This window comes from Syngnathus acus, chromosome 9, assembly GCF_901709675.1.
Source record: "Syngnathus acus chromosome 9, fSynAcu1.2, whole genome shotgun sequence".
NCBI classification, from domain to species: Eukaryota; Metazoa; Chordata; class Actinopteri; order Syngnathiformes; family Syngnathidae; genus Syngnathus; species Syngnathus acus.
Window position 1 is genome coordinate 16374247 of NC_051094.1, and position 26055 is coordinate 16400301.

General features: G+C 39.8%; 2 protein-coding genes across 3 annotated transcripts in view; one reads left to right on the top strand and one right to left on the bottom strand.

The window, feature by feature from the left end:
• The window catches only part of LOC119127518 (nuclear receptor subfamily 6 group A member 1-A), a 111349-nt gene extending 108667 nt beyond the window's left edge, over window positions 1-2682 (bottom strand). The window contains exon 1 of the mRNA XM_037259499.1: window positions 2410-2682. Coding sequence (XP_037115394.1) covers window positions 2410-2476 — 67 coding nt within the window. The 5' untranslated portion in view covers window positions 2477-2682. The remainder of the gene's footprint in view (window positions 1-2409) is intronic.
• Window positions 2683-10520: 7838 nt separating this feature from the next.
• The window catches only part of olfml2a (olfactomedin-like 2A), a 32242-nt gene continuing 16707 nt past the window's right edge, over window positions 10521-26055 (top strand). The window contains exons 1-4 of one of the 2 annotated variants that reach the window (XM_037259471.1): window positions 10521-10758; window positions 21867-22130; window positions 22699-22806; window positions 22912-23088. In XM_037259471.1, coding sequence (XP_037115366.1) covers window positions 10687-10758; window positions 21867-22130; window positions 22699-22806; window positions 22912-23088 — 621 coding nt within the window. In that variant the 5' untranslated portion in view covers window positions 10521-10686. The remainder of the gene's footprint in view (window positions 10759-21866; window positions 22131-22698; window positions 22807-22911; window positions 23089-26055) is intronic. The other variant, XM_037259472.1, reaches the window with a different exon arrangement.

A 26055-nucleotide genomic window follows, 5' to 3' on the forward strand; every position in this document is an offset into this window, starting at 1 on the left:
AAACTGGTTGTCAGCCAAATCGCAGGGCACACATAGACAAACAATCATTTACACTCGCACTACGAATAATTTGGAGAGGACGATTGGCCTAACATGCATGATTTTGGAATGTGGGAGGAATCCCACATAGGCATAGGGAGGACATCTCTCATCTCTCTCTCTCTCTCGTTCTCTCTCTCTCTCTCTCTCTCTCTCTCTCTCTCTCGCGCACGCTCTCGCTCTCGCTCTCTCAAATCAAATCGCTTCACTTAAAAATATACCATCCTTGAATTGGATTTCGGCCAGTCTATCGAGATAGATTTCGCTAACACAAAAACTCCATTCAACACTGATGATTTTTGAGGGGGGTTGTAATAGAAGATTGCTTGATTACAAAGTGATGGCTCTCAAACCAGAAAGCGGAGGAAACCTCTACATGGTGTATCACATCTTCAAGGATGGCCTCTACCCCCGACTCCTCCACCCAGCTTCTGCATTAGCCCCTCCTCTACTGTACTCCTCCAGGCTCATCATTCAAGCATCTCGGCAGGAGGGGGGCAGGGGGCTTGCATCCTGTCACTGCACCACCCACTGCCAGCCATTCCCTTCACTCTACCCCAAGGGACAGGCCAGATTCTAGAGCCGACATCTTTACAAAGCAGGAGCTGACAAAGCACTTTCTTTCAGCCTATTTGCCCCACCATGCCAGGCTGCACCTCCACCCCTTCTGGGCCAAACATATGCAAGCCTCCCTTCCAACCTGTCTTTCTGCTTTGTCCTCTAATTCCAGTGAACTTAATTATATTAAAACCTGCACGTTTCATCGAGCAGGAAGGTGGAAAGAAATTCCTTTCTCAATTCAAATATCAATAAAAATTCAATTTATTCTTCAAAAGTGGCTTGGTGGAGGCTCTGCAACAGAAGGTGGATGGGGGGGGGCTAAGCTGCTTTGTTTGGAAAACAATGTGAGGTAATAGAAAGGCTTAAATAGTCAACACTTCTGCAATACTCCGTCCACCGAGTGACAGGTTAATCAGCTGGACTTTAACATAGGAAGCAATAAGGAAAATATTATCAGTAGACAATCATCTGAAAACTGATCAAGTGGTCATATGTCAGGAAAACAGTACCACTTTAAGAAGTCAATCACTTAATCAAGAAATTAACTCAGTTAAGATCTTGACATAATTTCATTATTAAAGGGGAAAAATATATACATTTAAATTGCAAACTGTAGCTTTTGAACCACAACTATAGATCAACAAGAACCAAATGTGTACTAACATGAGGTTGCTCATGCCAGTTAGGCATCAAATGGGCAATTAAATCTACAGGGCAGATGATTTTTAAAATATTAGTTTGAAATCATATCAAATATAAATTATTTAGAAGGGAATGTCTGAATACATTTTTTAGTTGCTCTTAATTGCTCTATTATTCTCAGTCCCAAAGTATCAATTTCTGTTTGATTATCTGTTGGTTACAGTAATTACATGTAGCTTGCCTAAATTTTGAAAGTAATTATTTCGTCTTCATTATTGTTACAATGATCATGTTGCAATGCTTTTGAGCATGACTAATGACATGTATCTGCAGGCATCGTATATTGAATTGGAAAACTTCATTCGATTGTTCTTCTCCAATCAAACGATGGGCACAAATCAAACAATCCTCACAATTAGTGTCCACATCCGTCATGGGGATTAGAGGAATTTTAATCTCGGAAACGTCAATAAATCATCAATCACCCGCGTGGGGGTAACGATATGGACTGGCGCCTGACACAGACAATGCTGTAAAGGCACAGTTAGTATTGTGGGCCCGGGGCTCAACTCTTAACTCATCTTAGCAAGAGCACTGTCGACTGGGGACTTTACAGACTCCGGAAGCACAGATGACTTCAAAAGAGATGCTAATAGAAATGTGTCATCTTCTAGTTCTCACTGTCTTCATTTGGGTTCTTTTCCATTTTATGGAGCGCGTGCAACACCGGATTTGGGGACTAATGGCGTCAGTGTTTCTTCCAAGTTCAAAAGTTCACCTTTTACGATCACCCCGCGCCTGACTGACCACCACCAAATAAAAACATTCCGACCTCTGTTCCTAACACACACACGCGCGCTCTGCGCGCCCGCCCGCCCGCCCGCGCACGCACTTTAAGAGGCAGGAAAGCCAAGTCGCGGAGATCCACCTACATTCATCATCACTCAATGAAAGAAAAACACGTCAAAATCACAACAAGGCGCAAAAGAATGCGGCAGGACAGTGAGTTATGGAAATAACATTTTAAACTTGACTAGAGTGAACACAGGTTTGTGTTACAGGTAGCGTTGTGGTCAGCTAGCCCATCGTTGGCAAGCCGGGTTAAACAGATGTGTCAGTGGCTATCTTGACAGTTCAACTTTCATTCAAACGTTGCTGTTAGCCTACCGTTAACCGGCTTTGCGTTGTTTCTCTCCGGGTAGTCGAACCCATTCGTCCTTTTCTCTATCTCCATCCTCCTACAGGGACTGATGCCAAGTCAGTCCCGCGTCCTTCGTGTTTCTTTTACCGCCAGCCCCAAATGGATGTCAACGAGTGATGATGAAGAGTCTGGTAAATAAAATTGGTGGAAGTGAGCGGGCACATACAGGTTCAGGGCTGTCCACAGCCTGGGTCGCTCAACGCTCGTTGGTGAGTTCCATGCTTTACTGCTGCCAGTCAGTCTGGAAGCACACAATCACAACCCCCAAGGGTGGTGCGTTCGTAGCCTGTGGGAAATTTGGCTTCACCTCCTGTTTTGTCAATTTACTGTTTGTTATATACACACATCTATATATATATATATATATATATATATATATATATATATATATATATATATATATATATATATATATATATAGATATATATATATAGATATATATATCGCTATCTCTATCTCTCTCTATATATATATATACTATATATTATATATATATTATATATATTATATATATATATATATATATATATATATATATATATATACACACATCTATATCTATCTATCTATATATCTATTTAGAGAGAGAGATATGATATATAGATATAGATATGTGTGTATACAACAAACAGTAAATTGACAAAACAGGAGGTGAGATACTGTATATATATGGTATCTCACAAAAGTGAGTACACCCCTCTCATTTCTGCAATGTTTTAATTATATCTTGTCATGGGACAACAGTGACGAAATGACACTTTGAGACAATGTTAAGTAGTCACTGTAGAGTTTAGATAGCAAAATAAATGTATGGTTACGTCAAAGTAACTCAAAATACAACAATGAATGTCTAAAATGCTGGCAACAAAATATATACTCACACACACACACAGTGTTTGTAAGTAGAAACTTTTTTAAGTAGAAGCAACGTTTTCCATAGGAATCAATGTAAAAACAAATATATGCATGCTGGACTATCCCAAAAGTCACACTTTTTGCGCTATTACTCTGTGCAAAACACACAGAAAACAAAAAAAACTGTTTTTTTGCTTTTTCAAACCTGTATAACAAAAAATAAACGTCACTTTATTCTTGAGCTCTGAGCTTTGCTTGGGGAGGGAGAAACCTAATTTTCTACACTTGCCAAAATTACCCTCGAGAAGACACTGGAAAAGTCGGGCTAATGAATTATTGTTTGCTTCCACGTACTCCTTGCAATGTGCTCACGTACTCGCCATTACCTTTTGGTGGAATTGGGGAGTTATCCGAGTGATCATTAAACGCACCTCGAGCAGAACGCGAGTGAGAATTTAAAAACAAAATAAAAGAAAAAGAAATTTGCTTCTAAATATAGAAATTGGCAAATACAAAAGTGTGTTCTTCATGTTTTTATTGAAAACAATCTGGTACTGTCTGACGCACGGTAACGGCTTCCATCTTTCACTCAATGCGTGCGCGCTCCTGCAGGGGATGTTCACGGGGTACCTACTTTTGGCTCAACACCGGCCGTACCCGTCGGGAGCTCGACGATATGATTTCGAGTTCGTAAGTAGTCATACCTCTACATACGAATTTAATTCATTCCGGGACCTACTTCATATGTTGAAATAGTCGTATGTTGGATCAAATATTTCCATAAGAGTACACTATATACATAATTCGTTTAATTCTTTCCACAGCCAAAAACCCAACGATAACTCTTTAATAAATACTGCAGATAATTACAAATAGCAATAAAACAAATGCATTACATCAGAGAGATGTAAAAAGAAATCATTTATAACGAAATACCCAATAAAAAAAAAAGTTTTTTTATTGTCACTGTACCTTTGAGGCACATACAGATTACGTTCCGTAATTTACTGTAATTTACAGTATGTGAACTTCAAGCTAACTTCGCTTATTATTATTTTATTTTTTTTCAATTTTTCAATTATTTTATCCAACTTACACAACGTTAACTTAAAACTAACTTAGCTTATTTGTGTTTTATATATTTTTTACTTTTTTCTTTATAACTTTCATCTTTACCCTCTTCACTTCCTGTCATGTGCAGGAATGGAGCAGGGTGACCAAATGCAGCTTGGACCAGGGTTTATTGAGGGAAAAGGGTGGTGGAGGAGAGGATGAGGGGACCAAACAGGCAGGAACAAACAGGAAACAGGGAGGCAAACTAATAGGACGGGCTAACAGAACAACAACGGGACTGACTGACCGACAAGGCTGGCTAACAGAAACAGAATTGACAGAGGCAGAGCAACAGGAGGAACCGACAAACTAACAGAACGATCCGACAGGGGCGTGACATGCAGACCGCACTTAGATACAAGGCAGGTAACGAGAGGCAGGTAACGAGAGGCAGGTAACGAGAGGGAGGTAACGAGAGGCAGGTAACGAGAGACAGGTAACGAGAGGCAGGTAACGAGAGGCAGGTAACGAGAGGCAGGTAACGAGAGGCAGGTGACGGGGATAACACTGATTACGGGTCGACACAGGAGATGCGGGGCGAGTGCACAGAGACGCGAACGGAAACCATGACAAAACTGACACACGAGGAAACGACCGGAGACGTTCATCTATCTATCTACCTACCTACCTAATTTCATTGCTGGAATTCAGCTACTCAACTGCGTCGTAACATATTCCAGATCAGAAATGTCCAAATCAGGGTTTTCAAATGTGTGTCTTTGTTTCTCTGTATGTTGTCACATTTCAACAAAACATTGACAATCAGAGGCATTATAATATATTCGCAAGTACCCGCAGATTTGTTTGCAGAGAACGTGCGTGGTGTTATTCTCTAATTGTCCAGCAGATGTCCATAGATGTACATACTACGATGCAGCCCACGAACAGTGGTGTTGTGGTGGACCTGTCTGGGAACCAGGAGACGGCGCCATAGGAGGAGACGAACTACCTCGCCAGCAGTGGACCACACTGAACCGCTTAAGAACTGGTGTTGGGCGCTTCAACACGTCTATGCGGCAGTGGGGACTGGCGGACAGTGCGGCATGCGAGTGTGGAGCCCCCGAGCAGACAGCCGACCACATCATCAACTCCTGCCCCCTATATAGACCACCCTCAGAGGCCGGCCTCTTCGACCTGGGACCAGAGATGCTGGCGTGGCTCCACGACACCAAGTTGGAGCTCTGACGTTACACGAGAGAGAGAGAGTGGTGGACCGTCAGAGCCTGCAAGGCCTTCTCTGCTGGCCTAAAAATATCTGAATCACAGACTGATGTTAATTATATTCCGTCCATGAGTACGTATTAAGTAATTCCACATGGCCTGTCCGCTTCCTTTCATTGCTAGCCCCCTGGTTGTGCTGCTTCCAGACGTGTATTTTCATATTTAACCAATCACATTTCAGCCACTATTTGTTGCCAGGGTCAAAGAAATCTGCCTGGAGGCCTTCACAATAGGTTCTGCGGGCCCTGTCACATAAAATAAATGTCGATCAAGACAAAAAATAAATAAATAAAAATTAAAAAAAAGGGTCTGACACGTTTTTCACATGTTGTCTCAGCTTTCTTTTTAAGAATCATGATAACAAAAAGGCACAAAAAGAACACCAAACCTTCCAGAACGTGACACCTTCTAGAACGTGACAAAACTCAAAAAGCCCTTGAGATACTGGAGAAATGCATACTACTCGTCTCTTAAAGGAGATGAGGAAAGTACATGGTGATGTGTCAACACAAAGGTGTGTCGTGTGAGTCTCTTGAGTTACACACAGTCTTTACACTGACATCTCTGTTTGCTCTCTCATTTTGTTATTTATTTAAGTTTTAATGAACCCCTTCATCCTGCATCTGTACCACTTACAGGACACAAGCCTTGACGGCCAGCATGGATGGGCCTAATCATAGTTTTAAATCCCGGTAATTGAGAATTTTCGCTGGATAAATGCTAGTCTGTTTCCTGAACATGGATCAGGTGCCATTGAGCAAGGCAAATAGCATCCATCTTCAGACTCAGTGCCTCAGTCTTTAATGTCTAGCTCCCTGATTTCCTTTATGTATGCGAGTTGTTTTTTTGTAATTTCACGCATGTCGCAAACAATTGGCAGGTAAGTGGAAATTTAATTTCCCTCTGGAGACAACAATTCTTATTGTTTATTATACAAATTAAATTAAACTCATTGTAATATTGTTTTCCTTTTGAACAAGTCTCCCGAGTGCATGTTTGGTGAGAAATTGCACCTTTTTCAGGATGTAATATGTTTTGTAAATTTGTCCACAAATTGAATATGATGGAGCTTTGGGTGGACAGCATGTGAATGTCTGCCTTATATCTCGAGTCTATGGCAAGCCATTTGAGCATTTATTCCATATCCTTGATATCGAACATTAGTGTTCTTCACTAGTATAGTCTTTGTCAGCACTAGTTGGACATGAGCCACACTAGTTATACACGTTGTCATACAAGTTGCACAGAAACTCGAACCAGTCACTCGTTTTCAGCAACTAGTGCAACATGTGTCCAACTAGTGCTGACATAAGACTACCTAGTGACAGGTAGAAACACACTAGTAGTGCCAAAATCCTAGCTGGTCGGCTTTTTGATGCTCTTGTGACCCACTGAACCAAGCTATGATGTTTAAAGTCTTACAAGTAAACATGTAACATACAAAAGCTTTAACATGTTCACTTGTCGAATGTCGACTGTTGTCACATGTTAACTAGTGACCTGGGATTTCTTGCACTAGTCAACTAGTGAGAACTGTAATAGCCACTAGTGAACTTGTAAAGGATAAAACACTGACTAGTTAACAAGTGACAGCCCCTTGAAGCCTTGATATCACACTAGTATGTCTAAACATTTTTACTTGTTTACTAGTCATGCCCCAAATATCCACTAGTGCGCTAGTGCAGCATTTTGACTTAACTAGTTCTACTAGTGAGGTACAGGATGTTCACTAGTAGAACTAGTGAATGCCAACATGCTCACTAGTAAACTAGTTAAAGGGGTCTTTTGATGTAACTAGTTAACAAGTGATGCGCAAATGTTCACAAGTAGAAGTAGTGACTTCCAAATTTCTTACTAGTGACACAAGTTGCACTACATGCTAATTAGGAGGCAGGAACTTACCATAAGCATACACCTCCAATTGGCTCTCTGATAAGAGATACATACTCATCAAAAATTTAACCCTGTAAAGCCTGATTACGAGCTTTCACTGATTTCTTTTCTGCCCTTTGCTTCGTATTAATGCAGAATCAAGCTATTTTCCCTCAGTTAATGGGAATTTACACAGAAATCATAGATCAAAACAGTATTTTCCACATTATATGGAATAATAAATAAAAAGAATGCTATATAATGCAACAATCATGCAATAAATACACCCTTCATGACAAGGATGTGAATTTTCAGTTGTCTATTGAGAAGAGAACGTCATTTGATTCATATGCTGCAATATGTAGAGAAAATGCATCACCACCTCGGCTCGTCTAAAAAAGATCGATGCCCATGAAAAGCAACTGAAAATAAACAAATACACATCGATGCTCTCTTACTTTTTACTATAAAGCCAATTAATACGGATAATATGTTGTGATTTTTCCACAGTATTTGTTGAAGTTGTTTATTGGTTGATTTTTGACAGCAGTATGTGATTGAGTTGGTTATGTTGGAGAAAAATATGTGGTTTCATGAATTTATGTCAGACAATAAATATCTAGAATATAGTTTGAAAAAATGATTGTAAAAAAAATTCATGCACAAAAACTACACTAAGAATAAAACAACAAATAAGCTAGGGGATTCCCTAAGATAGGAGAAAAGTCTAAAAACAATATAACTGATAATAAACGTGCTTCTCTTTCTCCCGACGTTCTTTGATGGAGCTGATCACAAACAAGCGTACATTAACAGCGTCATGCTGCTGGAGTTGTGCTGTCAAAAGGTACAGGATGGAACTGCTCATGTGCTGTAAATAGAATCTCGATCTTGACAGGTATGACCTACAGGACTGTCTCAGAAAATTAGAATATTGTGATAAAGTTCTTTATTTGTAATGCAATTAAAAAAACAAAAATGTCATACATTCTGGATTCATTACAAATCAACTGAAATATTGCAAGCCTTTTATTATTTTAATATTGCTGATTATGGCATACAGCTTAAGAAAACTCAAATATCCTATCTCAAAATATTAGAATATTTCCTCAGACCAAGTAAAAAAAAAAAGATTTATAACAGCAAAACAAAATCAAACATTTGAAAATGTCCATTAATGCACTCAGTACTTGGTTGGGAATATTTTTGCACGGATTACTGCATCAATGCGGCGTGGCATGGAGGCAATCGGCCTGTGGCATTGCTGAGGTGTTATGGATGCCCAGGATGCTTCAATAGCGGCCTTTAGCTCATTTGCATTGTTGGGTCTGGTGTCTTTCAGCTTCTTCTTCACAATATCCCACAAATGGGGTTCAGGTCAGGGGAATTGGCAGGCCAATGTAATGCCATGGTCAGTACACCATTTACTGGTGGTTTTGGCACTGTGGGCAGGTGCCAGATCATGCTGGAAAATGAAATCATCATCTCCATAGAGCTTTTCAGCAGACGGAAGTATGTAGTGTCCTAAAATCTGTTGGTACACAGCTGCATTTACTCTGGACTTGATGAAACACAGTGGGCCAACACCAGCAGCTGACATGGCTCCCCAAACCATCGCTAACTGTGGGAACTTCACACTGGATTTCAAGCAACTTGGATTTTGCTCCTCTCCAGCCTTTCTCCAGACTCTGGCGCTTTGACTTCCAAATGAAATACAAAACTTGCTTTCATCTGAAAAGAGGACTTTGGACCACTCTGCAACTGTCTATTGCTTCTTTTCCATAGCCCAAGTCAGACGCTTCAGAAGTGGCTTGACCATGGGAATACGGCTATTGTAGCCCATTTCCCGGACACATCTGTGAACAGTGACTTTTGATACCTGGACTCCAGCTTCAGTCGACTGTCTTTGAAGCTCCCCCAAATTCTGGAAGCGACTCTTCTTCACAATGCTGTTAAGGCTGCGGTCATCTCTTTTGGTTGTGCAGCGTTTCCTGCCACATTTCCCCCTTCCAACAGACTTTTTGTGGATGTGCTTTGAAACTGCACTCTGTGAACAGCTTGCTCTTTGAGAAATTTCTTTATGTGTCTTACACTCCTGATGGAGGGTGTCGATGATGGTCCTCTGGACAGCAGTCAGATCAGCAGTCTTCCCCATGTTTGTGATTTAGTTTACTGAACCAAGCTGAGTGTTTTTCAAGGCTCAGGAAGCCCTTGCAAGTGTTTCGAGTTAATTAGACGATTCAAGTGATTAGTTGAATACCCTACTAGTATACTTTTTCATGATATTCTAATATTTTGAGATAGGATATTTGAGTTTTCTTAAGCTGTATGCCATAATCAGCAATATTAAAATAATAAAAGGCTTGCAATATTTCAGTTGATTTGTAATGAATCCAGAATGTATGACATTTTTGTTTTTTTAATTGCATTACAGAAAATAAAGAACTTTATCACAATATTCTAATTTTCTGAGACAGTCCTGTATACACAAAGGGTTTCTGTGCAACTTGTATGACAACGTGTATAACAAGTGTGGCTCAATGTCCAACTAGTGCTGACAAAGACCGTACTAGTGAAGAACACTAATGTCCGATATCAAGGATATAGAATAAATACTCAAATGGCTTGCCATACGAGTCTGCCCTTTGATACAGATTCGGAGTTGCCAAGTAACAAGGTACCACAAGATGGCACTAGTGTCATATACCATTAAAATTATCCTTTCACGTTTCTATTTTATGTAAATGACGTGACACATTAATGCTCTTTTTCATGCATGAAGTTCAGTAACTGTAGTACGGGCAACCGAGAATTATGTGATTTTCTAAATTAACGATGATGATGATGATGATGATGATGATGATGATTATGATGATGATGATGATTGTTATTTTTGTTGTCTATACTATTAACAGTAGTATCTACTCTATTATTAATAAGCTAGAGGGATGTATCTTTGACTTTGTTCAGACTGTAGACACAAATTTAGTGTAAGCCCCTCCCAAGAGGAGGACAACGGATGCCAGCCTCTATCCATACACATGGTCACTCACTGTACTATCCTGCTGAGTGAAATGGAGCTGAATTAGGGGCCCTTCACTTTATGGCCACTTAAAGGCTGAATAGAGTAACCAGCGGTTTGTATTGCTTATGAGCGTTAACGGCTTGACTCAAGGCAGAGATGATGTGGAGATACACGAACTTTTTTGCATGTTTGCTGATCCTATGTAAGGATGCGGCTTCACAGAGCAAGGTAAGTGGACATAAAATGCAAATCACTGACATGCAATTTCACACATCGCAGTGATCTGTTATTTATTTATCTAATATGCGCTAAGTCTCGTTTTGATTGTCACGCGTTCTGTTTTGATTTTTTTTTTTACCTGCGTCAAATTACACGTTTTATCACACCAGGGGTGGCGTCAAACATTCAGCGCGTTTCTGTAGACGTTTCACTGGTTAGTATTAGTATTTGAAGAAATTATCTGATAGAGATCTTGGAACATACTATCTAGCAATAGGTCGAATCGTGGAGAACTGACGCCACTTGTATAAAGGCATCCGAAGCACGACACTTGCTGGGAAAGCAATAATATCTGGCTGACCAATTGTTTAGACAGCTGCTGAGCTCCAGTAACCATTTAATCTCCAGGTCCATCCAAACCCAGGTCACACACAATGGGAGACTATACCCTTTGTAGATTAAGGCAATCGCGCATTTATAAATGTAATAGAATCGCTTTCCGAATCCCGCACACGTCCAATGTTTAACCACTACATTTTGCGCAAGCACCAATCTGTACTTCACAAACTGTACACTACTTGTACATGTGGTGTTTTTGTGATTACAAATTGGAGTAATGTTTAAAAAAAAAAAAAAAGATAAAACAAACAAAAATGCTACTGGTTGCAGATACCCTGGCAACTCCTGTATAGGAAAGTAATACATTCATGTTTGAGTCATTCACTCCTAAAACACAAAAAGAAACGAAAACGTGACTAGTTATATAATGTGAAAACTCAATTTCAAACATGTCAGCATGAACACAGAATTTAAAGAGACTTTTGGTTTACATTTTCTTCTTTCCCTTTGCTAGCATGTATTTTGTAATGTAATGTAGATCGCTCTACATTGTACAGTATTGCAGTATTTCAGGTCAAAACGAAAACGATCAAATGGTGTAAATCAGCAGTCCACGTGCAGCTGCAGTATAGATCATATGGTTGCCAGTCTTGGACAGCTGACCCAAAGATGTTGCAGTATTACTCTATAAATAATACAATGTACTGGACCACACATCTGACATGTAGCTGTAGTTGTGTACACTGTACTCCATACCATTAGAGAAGCAAGTTTACAAAATACAATGTACATAATAGAACAGAATCACTCAACTATGTCCAAGTATGGTGCACGTCTGTCTAACAACTGTCTGCTCTGGATTAAATCAAAGGGGGATGGAATGGAGGTCATTTAAGAGTAAAGCTGCCATATAGCAAGTCATAGGTTGCAGCATGGGGAAGGATCAGCCCCAATTAGGGGAGTACTTTGAGTTACAATGGAAGCTGGATTCAACTGTAGTACCATAGTCATTCACTTCAGTGTGCTTGTTGGGCAGAATCATTTTCCCTCCCAGTTTTAATGGGACATTTTGAATCCAAAGCTTCGGCCAATGACATATATTTCTGATTTTCCTTACAAGTACAACCCTGAAAAGGAACAATCCAGTGCAAAGACATTGAATTTTGCATTCGTGCTGGATTTTAACTACATCCAACACCTTTTGGAAACATAAGAACTTACTGTAAAACAGACTGTATCTCCTACCGACAGCCTGGACCTAAATATTACTCTTGTGAATGAATGGGAGACTTGGGCTCACAAGTCAAATGCAATGATGCTTGACAGCATGTTATGCCATTTAAATGGCAGGGCTGCGACTCCCCTTGAAAGACAAGCTTAATTTGTTCCATTACCATGCTCAAACCTCAAAGCCATCTTTCCCTGTTGAAATGAATGAAAATATAATCTGTTCCACCCTCCCCAAAATAAGACAACAAATTCATCTGCAGTGCATTTCCAGAAGTTGAATGGCATTCCAGTGGCTGCTTTTATTTTTAGTTCAGTGTGTTTTAACAAGAAAAATAGCACTCTGTATTGTTGTACTTTTTAACAACATAATAAATAATTGAATAGAATGTGAAGAATTAAGCAGTTTGTGCATCCTAATATATTTCCTGGTGGCTCCTTCTGGTATACATAGCTTGGCCACCGGCTGAGTGTATTATACAATCATGTAGAAGAGTTTTACTCAACTACTGTAGGGTGACTCAGTACTCAGCAGATAATTAGATTGTGTGTGTGTGTGTGTGTGTGTGTGTGTGTGTGTGTGTGTGTGTGTGTGTGTGTGTGTGTGTGTGTGTGTGTGTGTGTGTGCGCGCATGCGTGCGTGTGCGTGTGTGTGTGTGTGTGTGTGTGTGTGTGTGTGTGTGTGTGTGTGTGTGTGTGTGTGACAACCACCAAACTCTGAATTCAAGCCACAGTTGACAGAGAAGAGGGGTTCTGAAGCAAAACCAAGAAATGTGAATGAATTGTGGAATGATGTTAAAGAATATTGGAGTGGAATAGCTGAAAGGCGCCACAAGTTGGTTTGCTTCATATCTCACAGATGTGAATAAGTATTGAAAAACTGTGGTTATACAACTAAATACAAGGTTAATGAGTCACAGGGTTGCTATAAAGAGGATTTTGAAGATAATACTTTTGAGCTTGTAGCGTCAACAGCAGATACTACTATTATTGTGAGCACTCCCTTTTCTACTTTTTTATACTAATAGCCCAATTTCACAGCCTTATGATTGTAGATGTTATCAATGCGTGTTGGATTGTGAGAATCTACTGAATCTACTGGTACTTGGTTTCCCATATAACAATAAGAAATAAACTCAAAACCTGGAATAATCGTTTTAGTCACATTACACTACTATTATTCTGAACACTACTGTATAATGGACGAATGGGGAGTTTCAGTAGTTGTGTGTATATAGTGTATGTTCAATAAGCAATAAAATGTATTCCTATGACGGCACTGTGACCTGTGTGTTCACTTCTGCTTCACTGTCGAGAGGGTCTGGTTTTGAATACTTGGGTCAGGCCGTAATGTTCAGGTTCTCCCCATGCTTGTGTATGTTTTCTACAGGTACTCCATCTTCTTCCCACAGTCCCAAAAATTTATTGTTAGGTTAAATGCATACGCTAAATTATCTTGTGGTGTGAATGTGAGTGTGAAGGGCTGTTTCGTCTATAATCTGTGATTCTGTGACAACTGGTCCAGGGTGTACTCAGCCTCCTATCCAAAGTCCTGTGAGTCCAGGTCACGTGAGTCCCAATGAGGACAAGTGTATAGAAAATTGATTTATGAAGGTATCCATATGGCGAGCAGTCATAGTTATATAATTTACAATATGCTGTATTGCCTACAAAATGTGTGTCTCGAAAGAGTCAAATGTTTGGAAGCCAAAATTGGTGCCAGTGTTAAAAATAAAAAACAAAGTCCTTTCAGAAGAAACTGGGGGCGTTGAGGGCACCATCAAGTGGCGTGGGAAACAGTGCGGGCACATGCTTCATGTTTTGGTCATAAACAAACCAAAAGACAATCAGTACAAGGTCGGGGGTGAGTGGCAACAAAAAGGAGACAGTTGCTCAGTCTCCTGTGTCCAATGCTTGGCACTGGGGCAGATACTTGGCGTCATTAAATGAAATGAAGGGTCTATTCTTTGTTGTTTTAGATCAGTGCCAACATTTCTATGAATGAGCATTTTGGCATGGTTTGACTGTAGATATTAAGGATTTGAGCAAGCAGTAAGCAATGTGAAGTATTGGACAAAATGTCTGATAAACAATGTTTAATTTATCTTTTTGCAGGAGACAATGGCGGTGCTACATTCGCACGTCTTGGGCATAACAATACGATTTAGTCACCTGTTGCTTTTAGGCAGAACTTACAGAGGTGCAAATTTACACAGCAGTTGCAATTTGTCCCTAAACAGATACTTACATAAGTAGTGACATGAGTTTCAACCATAAGGGATCTGAGCAGTGACTCCCTGGTGTTCATTGCAACATATCAGTCGCGGCTGGCAGTCTTTTGCCTCTGTTCTCCCTGTGATGCTATCTCAGAATCTGGCAAATTCTAGGTTCAATTTCAACCTGGTCAGGTTAGTTAGCCACCTGTCAGCTGACCATTGTCAGATAACCAACGTAAAAGAGAAAAAAATAGTCTTGTGACATAGATTTCATTTCCCCCCATATAGTATGTTATGTTAAGCTTTCCTTCACTTGCATTAATTGATCAATTGGCACGAGTCTGCATAAAAACAAACAAACAAACAAACAAACAAACAAACAAACAAACAAACAAACAAACAAACAGATATTTAATACCAAGTAGAAGTTTACTGACTCATACATCAATTGCATGTTCCCACATGCATGCATTTACGTAAAAGGATGTCTGGCATTTCCAATGTTTGTATTATCTTGGGTTTAGATAGTTTCTCCCTCTGCAAATGCATGCATCTTTGACAAAAAAAAACATAGGGGTAAGCAAAACATACCTTTGTTTCTTCTACAGCCAATGTAAAATCCCATGAAAGGTCTTCCAAGCAACATCTCTGTGGATCTTGGAACAGAGCCACTTGGCTCAGCTTGCAAATGTAGATGAGTATGTGAATGGGAAACATCGGGTCAACATTAAACTAAATAGTTATGTGCTGACACTACTCATAGACCTGACTGTTGATTTTGACCTCTGTTGTCATTTTGCACATCTTCTTGGGAAAGCCAACACAAGCATAACACGTATGAGATTAATACAATCAAGTAATCAAATTATCACATTGATTGTAATGCTGCATTACAGTCGACGTCAAATAGGTCAGGCATTATTTTTTTGCTCAATAGTGTTTAACAATGTTTATGTGTGCCAGTGTGAACAAGTGTTTATGCTTAAAATGTTATTATTTGATGAAGTATATCCTAATATTTTGAATTATGGATGAAAAAATAGAAAGTTGTTTTGTCACTTATTTTTCCAACTTTGCCTGATTTTTTTTAATTTTTGTCGAGGTACTGTTTCAGTAACGGTTTTGAAGTCCTTTACGCAGGAATAGTATCAAACTGAAAATTTGGTATCGTGACAACACTATTGCATGTTTCATCTTTGGAGCTAGTGTCAAGAGTGTTTGTGTTTGGCTTTGTTCATTATAACTCATTGAATTCTTTTGCGATACCGACGCAAATCGGGTTATTACAAATATCAGACATTCAGCTAAAAGCCACACTCATTTTATAATTGGGACTTTAACAAAGAGACCGTCGCAGTACTCCCTGTTCAACACGGCAGTAAAGACTCTATGTACTGATATCTATGTTGACAGCATTTTCTATTTGTAAGGATCTTTGGGCACTGTAGCGTTTTAAAATGTTTGGGCATCTTGGCAACTTGTTGTGTTGTTGGCATTGAAGTAACTGAAGGAAAAAAGGGCTAGGATCAACACGCGCATTTGTTTGTTTACATCAAATCACAGAAGAAGACTTGCATATACATATAACATATATAACATTAAATTTGATTGTAACCTTGTTTTTCCATTTTTTCCAAAAATATGAATTGAATGGTACAAGACATTATGGAAGTCAGAGTTCAACTGGGACTGGTCGCCAGTAAACCGTGTTTTTAGAATGTGGCAGGACGATGGCGGACCTGAGAAAACCAAGAAGACAGGAAGGCAATTCAAACTCAGAATGTCTTGAATGATGTCCTAACCACAGGTCAAACAAATTGTTGTCATTCATCTGTGAAAATACTTAGGTGCTGATATTCAGTTGTGATTAGCATTAACATCTCAATTCAACCATTTAAAAAGTATTTTTAAGTGCTACTCCTCTGAAATTTGTGTGTTGTTAAATTATTCTAGGAAATACATTAATAGCTGAGTTCATCTGATAATATAAAGTCATTTTAATGCCTTCAATTGTGTCTGTATTGTTTGACATGACAATGTGAGTAAAGACTTCAGAGTATTTGGACAAATAAAGAGACTCAGCAGGAATGTTGATATGTACTCTCAAAAGCAGTGAGGACTTGATATACTTTGTTCTTAGCTAATTAACATCCCAGTGCCGATGACTTGTTTTAGCTCCATGTTTTACGGTTAATCTAAGAACAAAGGTTTCACTCGTCATCCCTTATTAAATTTTTTTTAGGGTCAATCTTCACAGAGACCCAATGAGCACCGTTAATTTGAAGTCAGAAACAATATTTGGGGTGGAATGTCTCTCTGGGAAGTTTTGAGTGGCCATCAAAGTGGGTTTAAAAGTTCTGTTCTTCAAAGTTCACCGCATATGCAAAGCGCTGAGTAGAATTTTATTATATGATGATCATAACGCACTTCTTGGACAAACCTGCAACATACATTTGCGCATTTGAGGTTTGTCACAGGACAACGCCACTGCATACTCGCCTTTTAACATACAATTGTGCAGCCAATTACTTGCTGGCAAAGTACTAAAGACGGGACATGCTTGTTTATATGACCCTGGTTTGACACACAATGAAGCACACAAGTGAAATTCTAAAGCCAGTGAAAGCTTTTAAATGCACCAGCTATTGTATAGCAATTCTGAATACAATTGGAGGTTCACTTCATGACTGTCAGAAATTGTTAGTCATAAATGAGCTAATAGAGCACTCTGTGTCTTACACACTTTTTTTCCCGGGTTGAGCCCTGTTCTTTTGGCCTTGTACTTGATCGCAAGAGAGGCCTACTTTAAAGACTCAAACCATGCAACATTCATTACTTGTCTCTTAATTACCTTCCCGGAAATCATGCTGCTAGCCTAGCTTGGCATTAGATGCTCAAAGGTAGGTAGGTTTACAAGCACACAATTCAGATAGATAGAAGTAGGGGCAGAGAATTCTGGCTCAGAATTCATCTGATTTTAATACTGAGATGAAAATTTCTATGCTTTTGCTTTGGGCTCTGTGTTGAATGTTGAAGTACTGAAGATCCAAGATGTAATATTTCTAAACTGAACTGCAAGTTAACTCAGTGTTTTGGGGAAGTCCGTATCATTGTTCTGTTCGACCAAACATGTTTTTGGGATGTGGGAGGAAACCGGAGTGCTCAGAGAAAACCCATGCAGGCACGGGGAGAACATGCAAACTCCACACAGGGAGGGCCTGAGGTGGAATCAAACCCGCACCCTCGCAACTGTGAGGCGGACGTGCTAACGGCTTGGTGGGACAGCCGCCCAGTAGCAATGATAAAATTGAAAATATTGGAATTACCGTTTTTTTCCGTGTATAATACGCCCCCATGTATAATACGCACCCTAACAATGGCATGTTGATGCTGGAAAAAAGCCTGTACCCATGTATAATACGCACCCAATTTTTTTTTTTTTTTTTTTAAGTCCCAATGATCGTCACACACGCAGGGAGGCAATGGTGCCATTTTTATAGTCTTTGGTATGGTCCTAACTAGGCTGGATGTATTTTTTTTGTTGGCGTTGATTTCTCCGACTGCCCATAAAGGCACCACCGCGATCAGATGAAAAGAGAGGAAAGTGACGTACGGACATGTGAAAAAGGCGGCTCTGTATGGGAGAGACGTTGAAGAGGAATAAAAACACCCTTGGAAACCAAAACTTGCCCCTCGTCGTGACTCGGAGCCGCAACAAATGTTTCGGATTTGTGTAGGGTACATTGTGACAGCAAACGAGCAGGTGATCGAGCAAGCGTCTGATACGAGAGCATTGCGTTCGTATGGAGCGTGTTTGAAGTGAACAGCAGAGACGAAAGGAACAAGGCAAAGTGTTGTGAAATAAAATATTACCTGTAATACGCATTTTGTTATTTGCTGATTGTATTAAACTATCACATTCATTGTCAGTCAAGAAGAGAAGAGGACTATTATCCCTTCTTTGACGAAATGACCAGAGCACAGTACAAACACACTATTGTTCTTTCGGTATTTATTCAACCCACATTCTTTCACAACATGACAAGAAGAGAACAATACATAAATCAATACTCGTACCAGTACCATGATTTTCTTTAAAAAAAATAAAATAAAAATAAAAATTAAATAAAAAAATAAAAATTTTAAAAAAAATTGTACCCATGTATAATGCGCACCCCAGATTTTAGGACAATAAATTAGTTAAATTTTGCGTATTATACACGGAAAAAAACGGTAAGCAATCATGTTCAGTATCAAAGCCAAGTGAAGAGTCCCTTCAAATTTTCATGGGTAAACTATGGAATTAGGGATTTTTATTCCGAATAAAGTGCCTTGACTGAGAAATAAAAGGTCATGGGGTGGGACAATGGAAGTAAAATTTCTTAAAGAGCTCGGAAGAAGACATTTAAGTCTCTTGGATATAATGGTCCTTTGAGTTCAGTCAGAAACGTTTAATCAGTATATGAGGGTAGAAATTATTTTATTCGTTTATAATGATAGAAAGGTCAGAGAACGTGAGAAGGCCTAAGATTTTAAAACCAGTTACCACTGGGTGGGAAATAAAGCTGGAAGTAGTCAAAAGAAGTTGAGAGTTGATTCAAGTTCCATGTCCACCCGTGAGCGGCACACTTTGTCTGCTGTGTTATTATCCAATAGAAAGGGTTATGATCATTACAGGACAAATAATAGTCCAGGAAATCAGGCGAGGCTAAGCCACCAAGGGATTTGGGGAACTGCAACACTGCTCCTCTTCGCTAAAGAAGTTTAATCTGCTAATCCACTTTGTTTTCATGTGGTTCTAGCATTTGTCAACCTGCTGTGTTTTCACTTGACATGGGTCAGGTTTGGTCTGGTTCTGCACACAGGAGGCCTGCTCTGCTTCAGACATACCCCTCCTCCTCAGTATTCATGCAGTAATGGATGGAAGGCAAGTCACCCCCGCGACACACCTTCCCCCATCACTCAGCCTGCATTCCTTCACTAATGAGCCCCCAACCGCAGCAATCACTGGCCCCCTCCATCGCTTTCTCTTCTAGGCCTGCCGTTCCATCGCAAATGCAGGGACGAAGGGTAAAACAAAAGCAGAAAAGGTTCCTTTACGACATTTTTATGTAGTGGTCGTATTCTATGCTTTAGAAACAAAATAATTATTGCCTTCAACCCCTATTTTCTTATGTTGATGTTGTGCATTCTCAAATTCACTTGAAATTGTCATTTAGTTAATACCAAAAGCCAGAACGTCAAACCCTTCAACACCAGATTTGACTAACTGACTCAATTCCAATCAGTGTTGTTTTGGCGGCCTGTTATAGTCTCGTCTTTGTCACAGGCTTCACAAGCTGTCATTTTAGTTTCTATTAGTTTTAGTCATGATCATACTCTTTTTAGTCTAATCAAGTTTCAGTCAGTTAAACAAGCTCATTCACCTGCTGGTTGAGCAGAAGCACCTGTGACTAAAGCCAAACTGTGGCTGAGTTTTACTTTCTCAACCTGGATTTTCCAGCTCTGCATTTATTCTAGTCTTGTCTAGTTTTAGTCAATGAAAGCTATTTTAGTCTAGTTTTAGAAAAAACATTTATTTTTTTACTCTTTTTAGAGGGTGTCGCAGATGGTGTAGGGTTACACTTGCCTGACTTGTGTGCAGGCACCATGAGATTGATTCCCACTCAATGATGGTGTGTATGTGTGTGCGTGCGTGCGTGCGTGCGTGCGTGCGTGCGTGCGTGCGTGCGTGCGTGCGTGCGTGCGTGTGTGTGTGTGTGTGTGTGTGCGTGCGTGCGTGGGTGCGAGCGTGTGTGTGACTGATTGTTCGTCTCTACATGTGCCCTGTAACTGGCTGGCGACCAGGTCAGGGTGTTGTTTGCCTTTCAGCAGATGTCGACCAAATCCAATTGGTACCTTATTTTGTAAGTACACCCATCTATTTAAATAATATAGATGCCCCCCGCCATCCGCACGTGCCTACCCAAGAGTGTTTTCTTCTGATCCAAGTACTACCACGATCAGGATTGAGGAAAATCAAACGACGTCAAGAGTTTCTGCAACATTTCGTGAAACTTGTCATCTTATTTTGGTTAAGACAATTTTGCATAGTTTTTATTTTGTAAAGCACATGTAGTCTCATTTTTATTCATTAACAATTAAGTATCACAGATTTAGTTATCGTTATCACCATGTGACCAAGTGACCATCTCATCTCCCTCACGCGATAAAGTCTTGCTGAGGAAGATATTTCGTCCTAATTTTAGTTGACAACAGAAATACAAAATCTATACCAAATACTAATGAATAGATGTCAAATCTAAACTCCAAAGTAAAACTTTTAAGCCCATCAAACATTTCTGCCACGCCTTTATTCACTCACTCCAAGAAGGATCCCAAGAGGTATCCTGTACAGCTCTGTCGCCACTGCCGTCTTGAAGTCGTCCAAGTCTTTACATAACGGGTCCTCTTGATGATTCCCTTGAGCTTGGAAAAAAAAAAATCACACGGAGCCCCGTGAAGTGAGTTGGGAGGTTGTGAGTGATGTTCATCTCGCCCTGGTGAGCATGCGCATTGTCAAAGTGAAGCTGCCAGGACTCTTGTGTCTTCAATGATTCAAAGGCCACAGAAACTATTTGTAGACAGGGTAGTCAATCGTATGGCTTACATAGAAGAGGAAAACTTGTAATTTGGGTTTGGATAAAATCTAAGTAATTAAACCACAAATTGGAAAATTCTGAGAGCCCTGGCAGGGTAATATTATATATATGTAGTTCAGCTGGTACAATAGCTTAATGGGATAACTCACTGCTCAGAGAGGGAATGATATTCTTTGGTATGCGTTACGATAAGATATGTGTATTTTGTTGCTTGATGCTTCAAAATAATTGTGTCTGTCACGTGCCTGCGTCATCTGCCTCTCAGCCACGCCCCCAATCAAGCCAATCACCTGCCACTGCTCGTTAGGTCAGCCCTACTTAAACCCCGTGAATCCAGCCAGTCACTGTTAGTTCATCCTCTTACCCTGCCCGTGACGCCACCCCTGTGCTCTGTCTGAATGATTCCTGTTGCCGACATTGCCCGTGTACTGACCCAACTCGACTCGACTCGCCTTGCTCACTGCCCGTCCTGACCGCTTACCCGTCCTTGTCAGAATAGAGGAAGAAATCATTTCATGAGGAAATAAGGCTTCTTATGTTTATAGGGAAGTCCATCCAAATTTATGTTTATCTCAAACACAAGTATTCACAATTTACGTCTCAATGTATTGACCTACCTACTGTCATTCATTTTCACCAATAAAGTATTACGGCATTACAGCTTCAGTAAATTGCTGATTATTTCCACTTTCAGATATTTGGAGAGACAGAGCCTGTTCGTATGGTATCGGAGGGCTCGGATTGCCGCTGTAAGTGCATCATGCGACCTCTGAGCAGGGATGCCTGCATGCGGCTGCGGAGTGGCAGTGTTCGCGTGGAGGATTACTACACGGTGGAAACAGTCAGCTCCGGATCTGACTGCAAATGTTCCTGCACCGCACCACCATCCTCTCTCAACCCTTGTGAGAATGAGTGGAAGATGGAGAAGCTTAAGAAACAGGCCCCTGAGTTGTTAAAGGTGAGTCAATTAAGTTGAAGTTTCAGTTTTTAAAGTGACACAAGAATGCAGAGCTCAAAATACTTAATGAAAACTTTGAGTTGACAGAGTTCATATCACACAAACATTATGAAAATCCCAATGTACTTAACGTTGTACTTGTTCAAGAGGTTTGCCAACAGTGGGATGACAAGGGATTGCTTCCTTTTGCAAACATCTAGCAAGATCCCAATTTTTGACATAGATTCAAAGTATACACTGTGACAATCCAGTCAGTTGGTGCCAAGTGGTGCAAAATGGCGCAAAATGGCAAAAGCTGGCTTGATGTTTAATTTTAGTATGAGTGCAGACCAAGACAATTCCTCTGACCTAAACTAACTAAAGATCCTCTCGATAAAGCTAAATAGGTTCTGAAACAAACAGCATCTTATTTAACTGCAAAGTCAAGAGTTGTTATCCGAACCAATATCATGTCATGTATTTTAGTGCATTTAAACCAATGTATATGTCACAATCAGATAAATAGATTACATGAAGATGTTAAGAAAAAATGAATAACTGACACTGCTTTTATGGGATTAACAACCAGCTCCAATCTATGGTGGACCTTCTTGAGGGAACCCTTTACAGCATGGATCTGATGAAAGTCCACTCATACATCAACAAGGTGGTGTCTCAGATGAACACCCTTGAAGAGGTAGACAATTTCTTTATATCGTGATTTTCAAGAGAGCTGGAACACTGAAGAGTTTTATATTCTAATTCACCACTGCTACTATAATGACGATGTTACCTTTTCCAGACAATCAAGACAAACCTAACACGAGAGAATGAATTTGTTCGTGACAGCATGACGAGCCTTACCAACCAGTTTAAGAGATATGAGAACTACTCCAACATAATGATGAGCATCAAGAAAGAGATTTCTGGTCTCAGTCTACAGCTGCTTCAGAAAGACTCCTCTGAGACCAAGGTGCAGGTTAGAAAAAGACAAAAAGTGGTTACATTTTAACTCTGAGGTCTACATAAGATTACTCTCGTTTCACCATCATTTTCAGGTATATTGTAGAAGCAAATTCTAAAGTAATCCTGATGCTTTTATAATCAGTTTTGGGGGTAATGGTAAGTTAAAAAGTTACAAAAGTAATGTGTTACAGTAATATCGTATATTTAGACAGTAACAAATTAATATAACGAGTTACTCGTTAAGTTTTGTTATATTTTTACAGTTACTGACTCGCTTAAGGCATTACAATTTCGGGACTATAATACAGATTCAATCGCACAATTTAGACAAGCATTTAATTATATCACTTATAAGACAAATGGTTTAATTAAAAAGTTTAACGCATGATTAAACATTCACACTTGTCTAAGGAAACCATGCTGGTAATTCTATTCTTCTTTCAATGCTGTATTTGTTTTAACACAACAATCACAAACAAGCATTTTACAAGCCTGAGAAGTCATTGTTTGCGAGACCTATCACTGTCATGGATTCATAAAATGAAATGCAAAACATAGTATATTCAAAACAGAAGCAGGAACAATCTTAAGTAAAAAGCAGTGAATAAATTGTGAAGAAACAAGAATCATTGGCCCTCATTTACTAACACACGTACGTACAAATTTGTACAAAAACTGTGTGTACCCAATGACTCAATGTCTTGGAACTTTTGAAAGAAATCTAGAACATCCTAAGACCACGTGTATGCACAACTAATGAAGGATCAGCTGCTGATTAAACAAATTTTACCCTCGATCAGGGGTCGGCAACCTTTTTTATTCAAAGAGCCATTTGGGACCGCCCCCCAATGAAAAGAAAGCACCCGGAGCCACAACCCATTTTGACATCATTATATATATTATGCATGTACGTATATATTATGCTATGTACAAAAAACTATTGCATTTATGAAAATGAAATCAACGAACTGCTGCAGAGAACACAGAATTTTATTTCTGCATGTAATAAAAAGCATTTTACACTTGGTTGATGCTTAATTTCAAATAAAATACCCGGTGTCTGTTTGAGTCCTCGTATTTAAGAAATAAAAATCCAAACTTACCCAACCCACTGAACAAAAAATGCAAACAGCCTGCAGTCACCTGTCCTCTTATTTATGAGATAAAAATCCAAACTTATCCAAATATTATCCACCAGCACGGAACGAACAATGCAAACCAAAAAAATGCGCAGTCTGCTTCTGTCCCGTCGCGTGTACTGGAGTGTGCAGCCAGTTCTCCTCCTGAATTAAAAAAACGGACTACTTCACTTAATATATAGTTATCACGCTGGTAGTGTGCTGGAAAAAGGCCGGCTGCCAGACGTGAGGGACGCCAGGAATTCGAATTTCGCACATCGGCGGATGTGACGCATATTTTGGGCGGTAAAAATATTAAAAATGTTTAATTTTAATGTTACAAGTTTACCATAATCTTCGAATTCAGAATTATATTTTAAAATGAACAAACTAAAATAAAATTTAATTTTTTATAAAATACTCATTATTTTCCAAAGTCACAGGGAGCCACAACAGAAGGATGAAAGAGCCACATGTGGCTCCGGAGCCATGGGTTGCCGACCCCTGCCCTAGATGCACAACGAATTAAAACTACAGTCATTGAAAACAACAATAATAATTTCAAAACCACTTACTACTACACTTACTAACCTTAGTCAAAAATTTACTGAGCTGACTAATGTCCTAATTGAACATGAAAAGGATACTTGTCACATTTAGCCTAGTTCCGTTAGTGTAGGCCTATTTGAATGTAATAGCGTAGATCTAAGTCAGTTGAGCACCTTTAACGCAAGAGCAGAGAAGTACACTGGCCAGGAAACCAGTCAAGCCACTCTCATTAATACAAAGTTTTGTAGAAAGACATTTGTTTAGGCAGCTAAAGCGATCCTTTGCTACATTAACTTAGGTCAGGCATGTTGTTGGGCAGCCGAAGGGGTCTTTTTGCCGTCCGTCACCGTGAATGCTCCCCCTACATCGAAGTCTGTTGACATTTTATTAAAAGAGAAGCAATACGCAGAGTAAGACAGTAAGTCATCTTGATGTAATTTGGATGGAAGAGAGAATAAAGCAGCCACTTATTCAACTACTGTGTCTGTCTACGCTCTTTGACTTGTGAGTGACTGTGTGGATGAGGTGCTTCCGCAAACCTCCCCCTTTCCGAATCAAAATTAATCCCTACCTATCCCTAACAATGAAATAGAGCAGTCATAAAGATCAAACAGTCCATTAGACTGTTGGACAGAAAGTCACGTGGAATCTAATGGTGTAAAATTCAGTTCAGTTCGGTTCAACTCAAGTCACTGCACACTGTAGGATCGATCACTGGACCCAGCCCTAACCCAATCCCATAGATCCGTGACCTGTTATTACCAAATCACTACTTGCCTTTCGGCCCCTCATTGACAATGTAGTTTGTCCAAGTGGTCATGTTGTACTACCTGGACTACAGCTACAGGTTGATGAATGACTTACAGTACACAGACAGTGTTCTGCCTCTCGAGGGTTAGGGTTAGTTACTCAGTGTGGTGCCGCTATATGTACGCTTGCCAATGATTGTATGAACTGTTACTAAAACGCTGGGTTATGGTCTTCTATCGAGAGCACACTCAAACAGGGCCACAACCCATGCATGTTTTCAAGCATTAGCATGCATACTGTTTCCATTTCTGCCTCTTCCAACCGTGCTGTGAGCTAGGAAGTGTATCATGCTTGTACCTGTAGTTTGAGTACATCCCTTGGTATGTGTTGACAGAGGAGCCCGTTTGAGTAAAGTGAGCCTGTTGTCATGTTGAAGAACGTAGTTTTAAAATAAACTACGCCAGGATGTGCATGCCACAGCTGTTGTACTGCGAATCTTTTGGCCATAATGTAAATACAGACCCACCCAAACTGGCATGACAAATCTGACAGATTCCAACAAC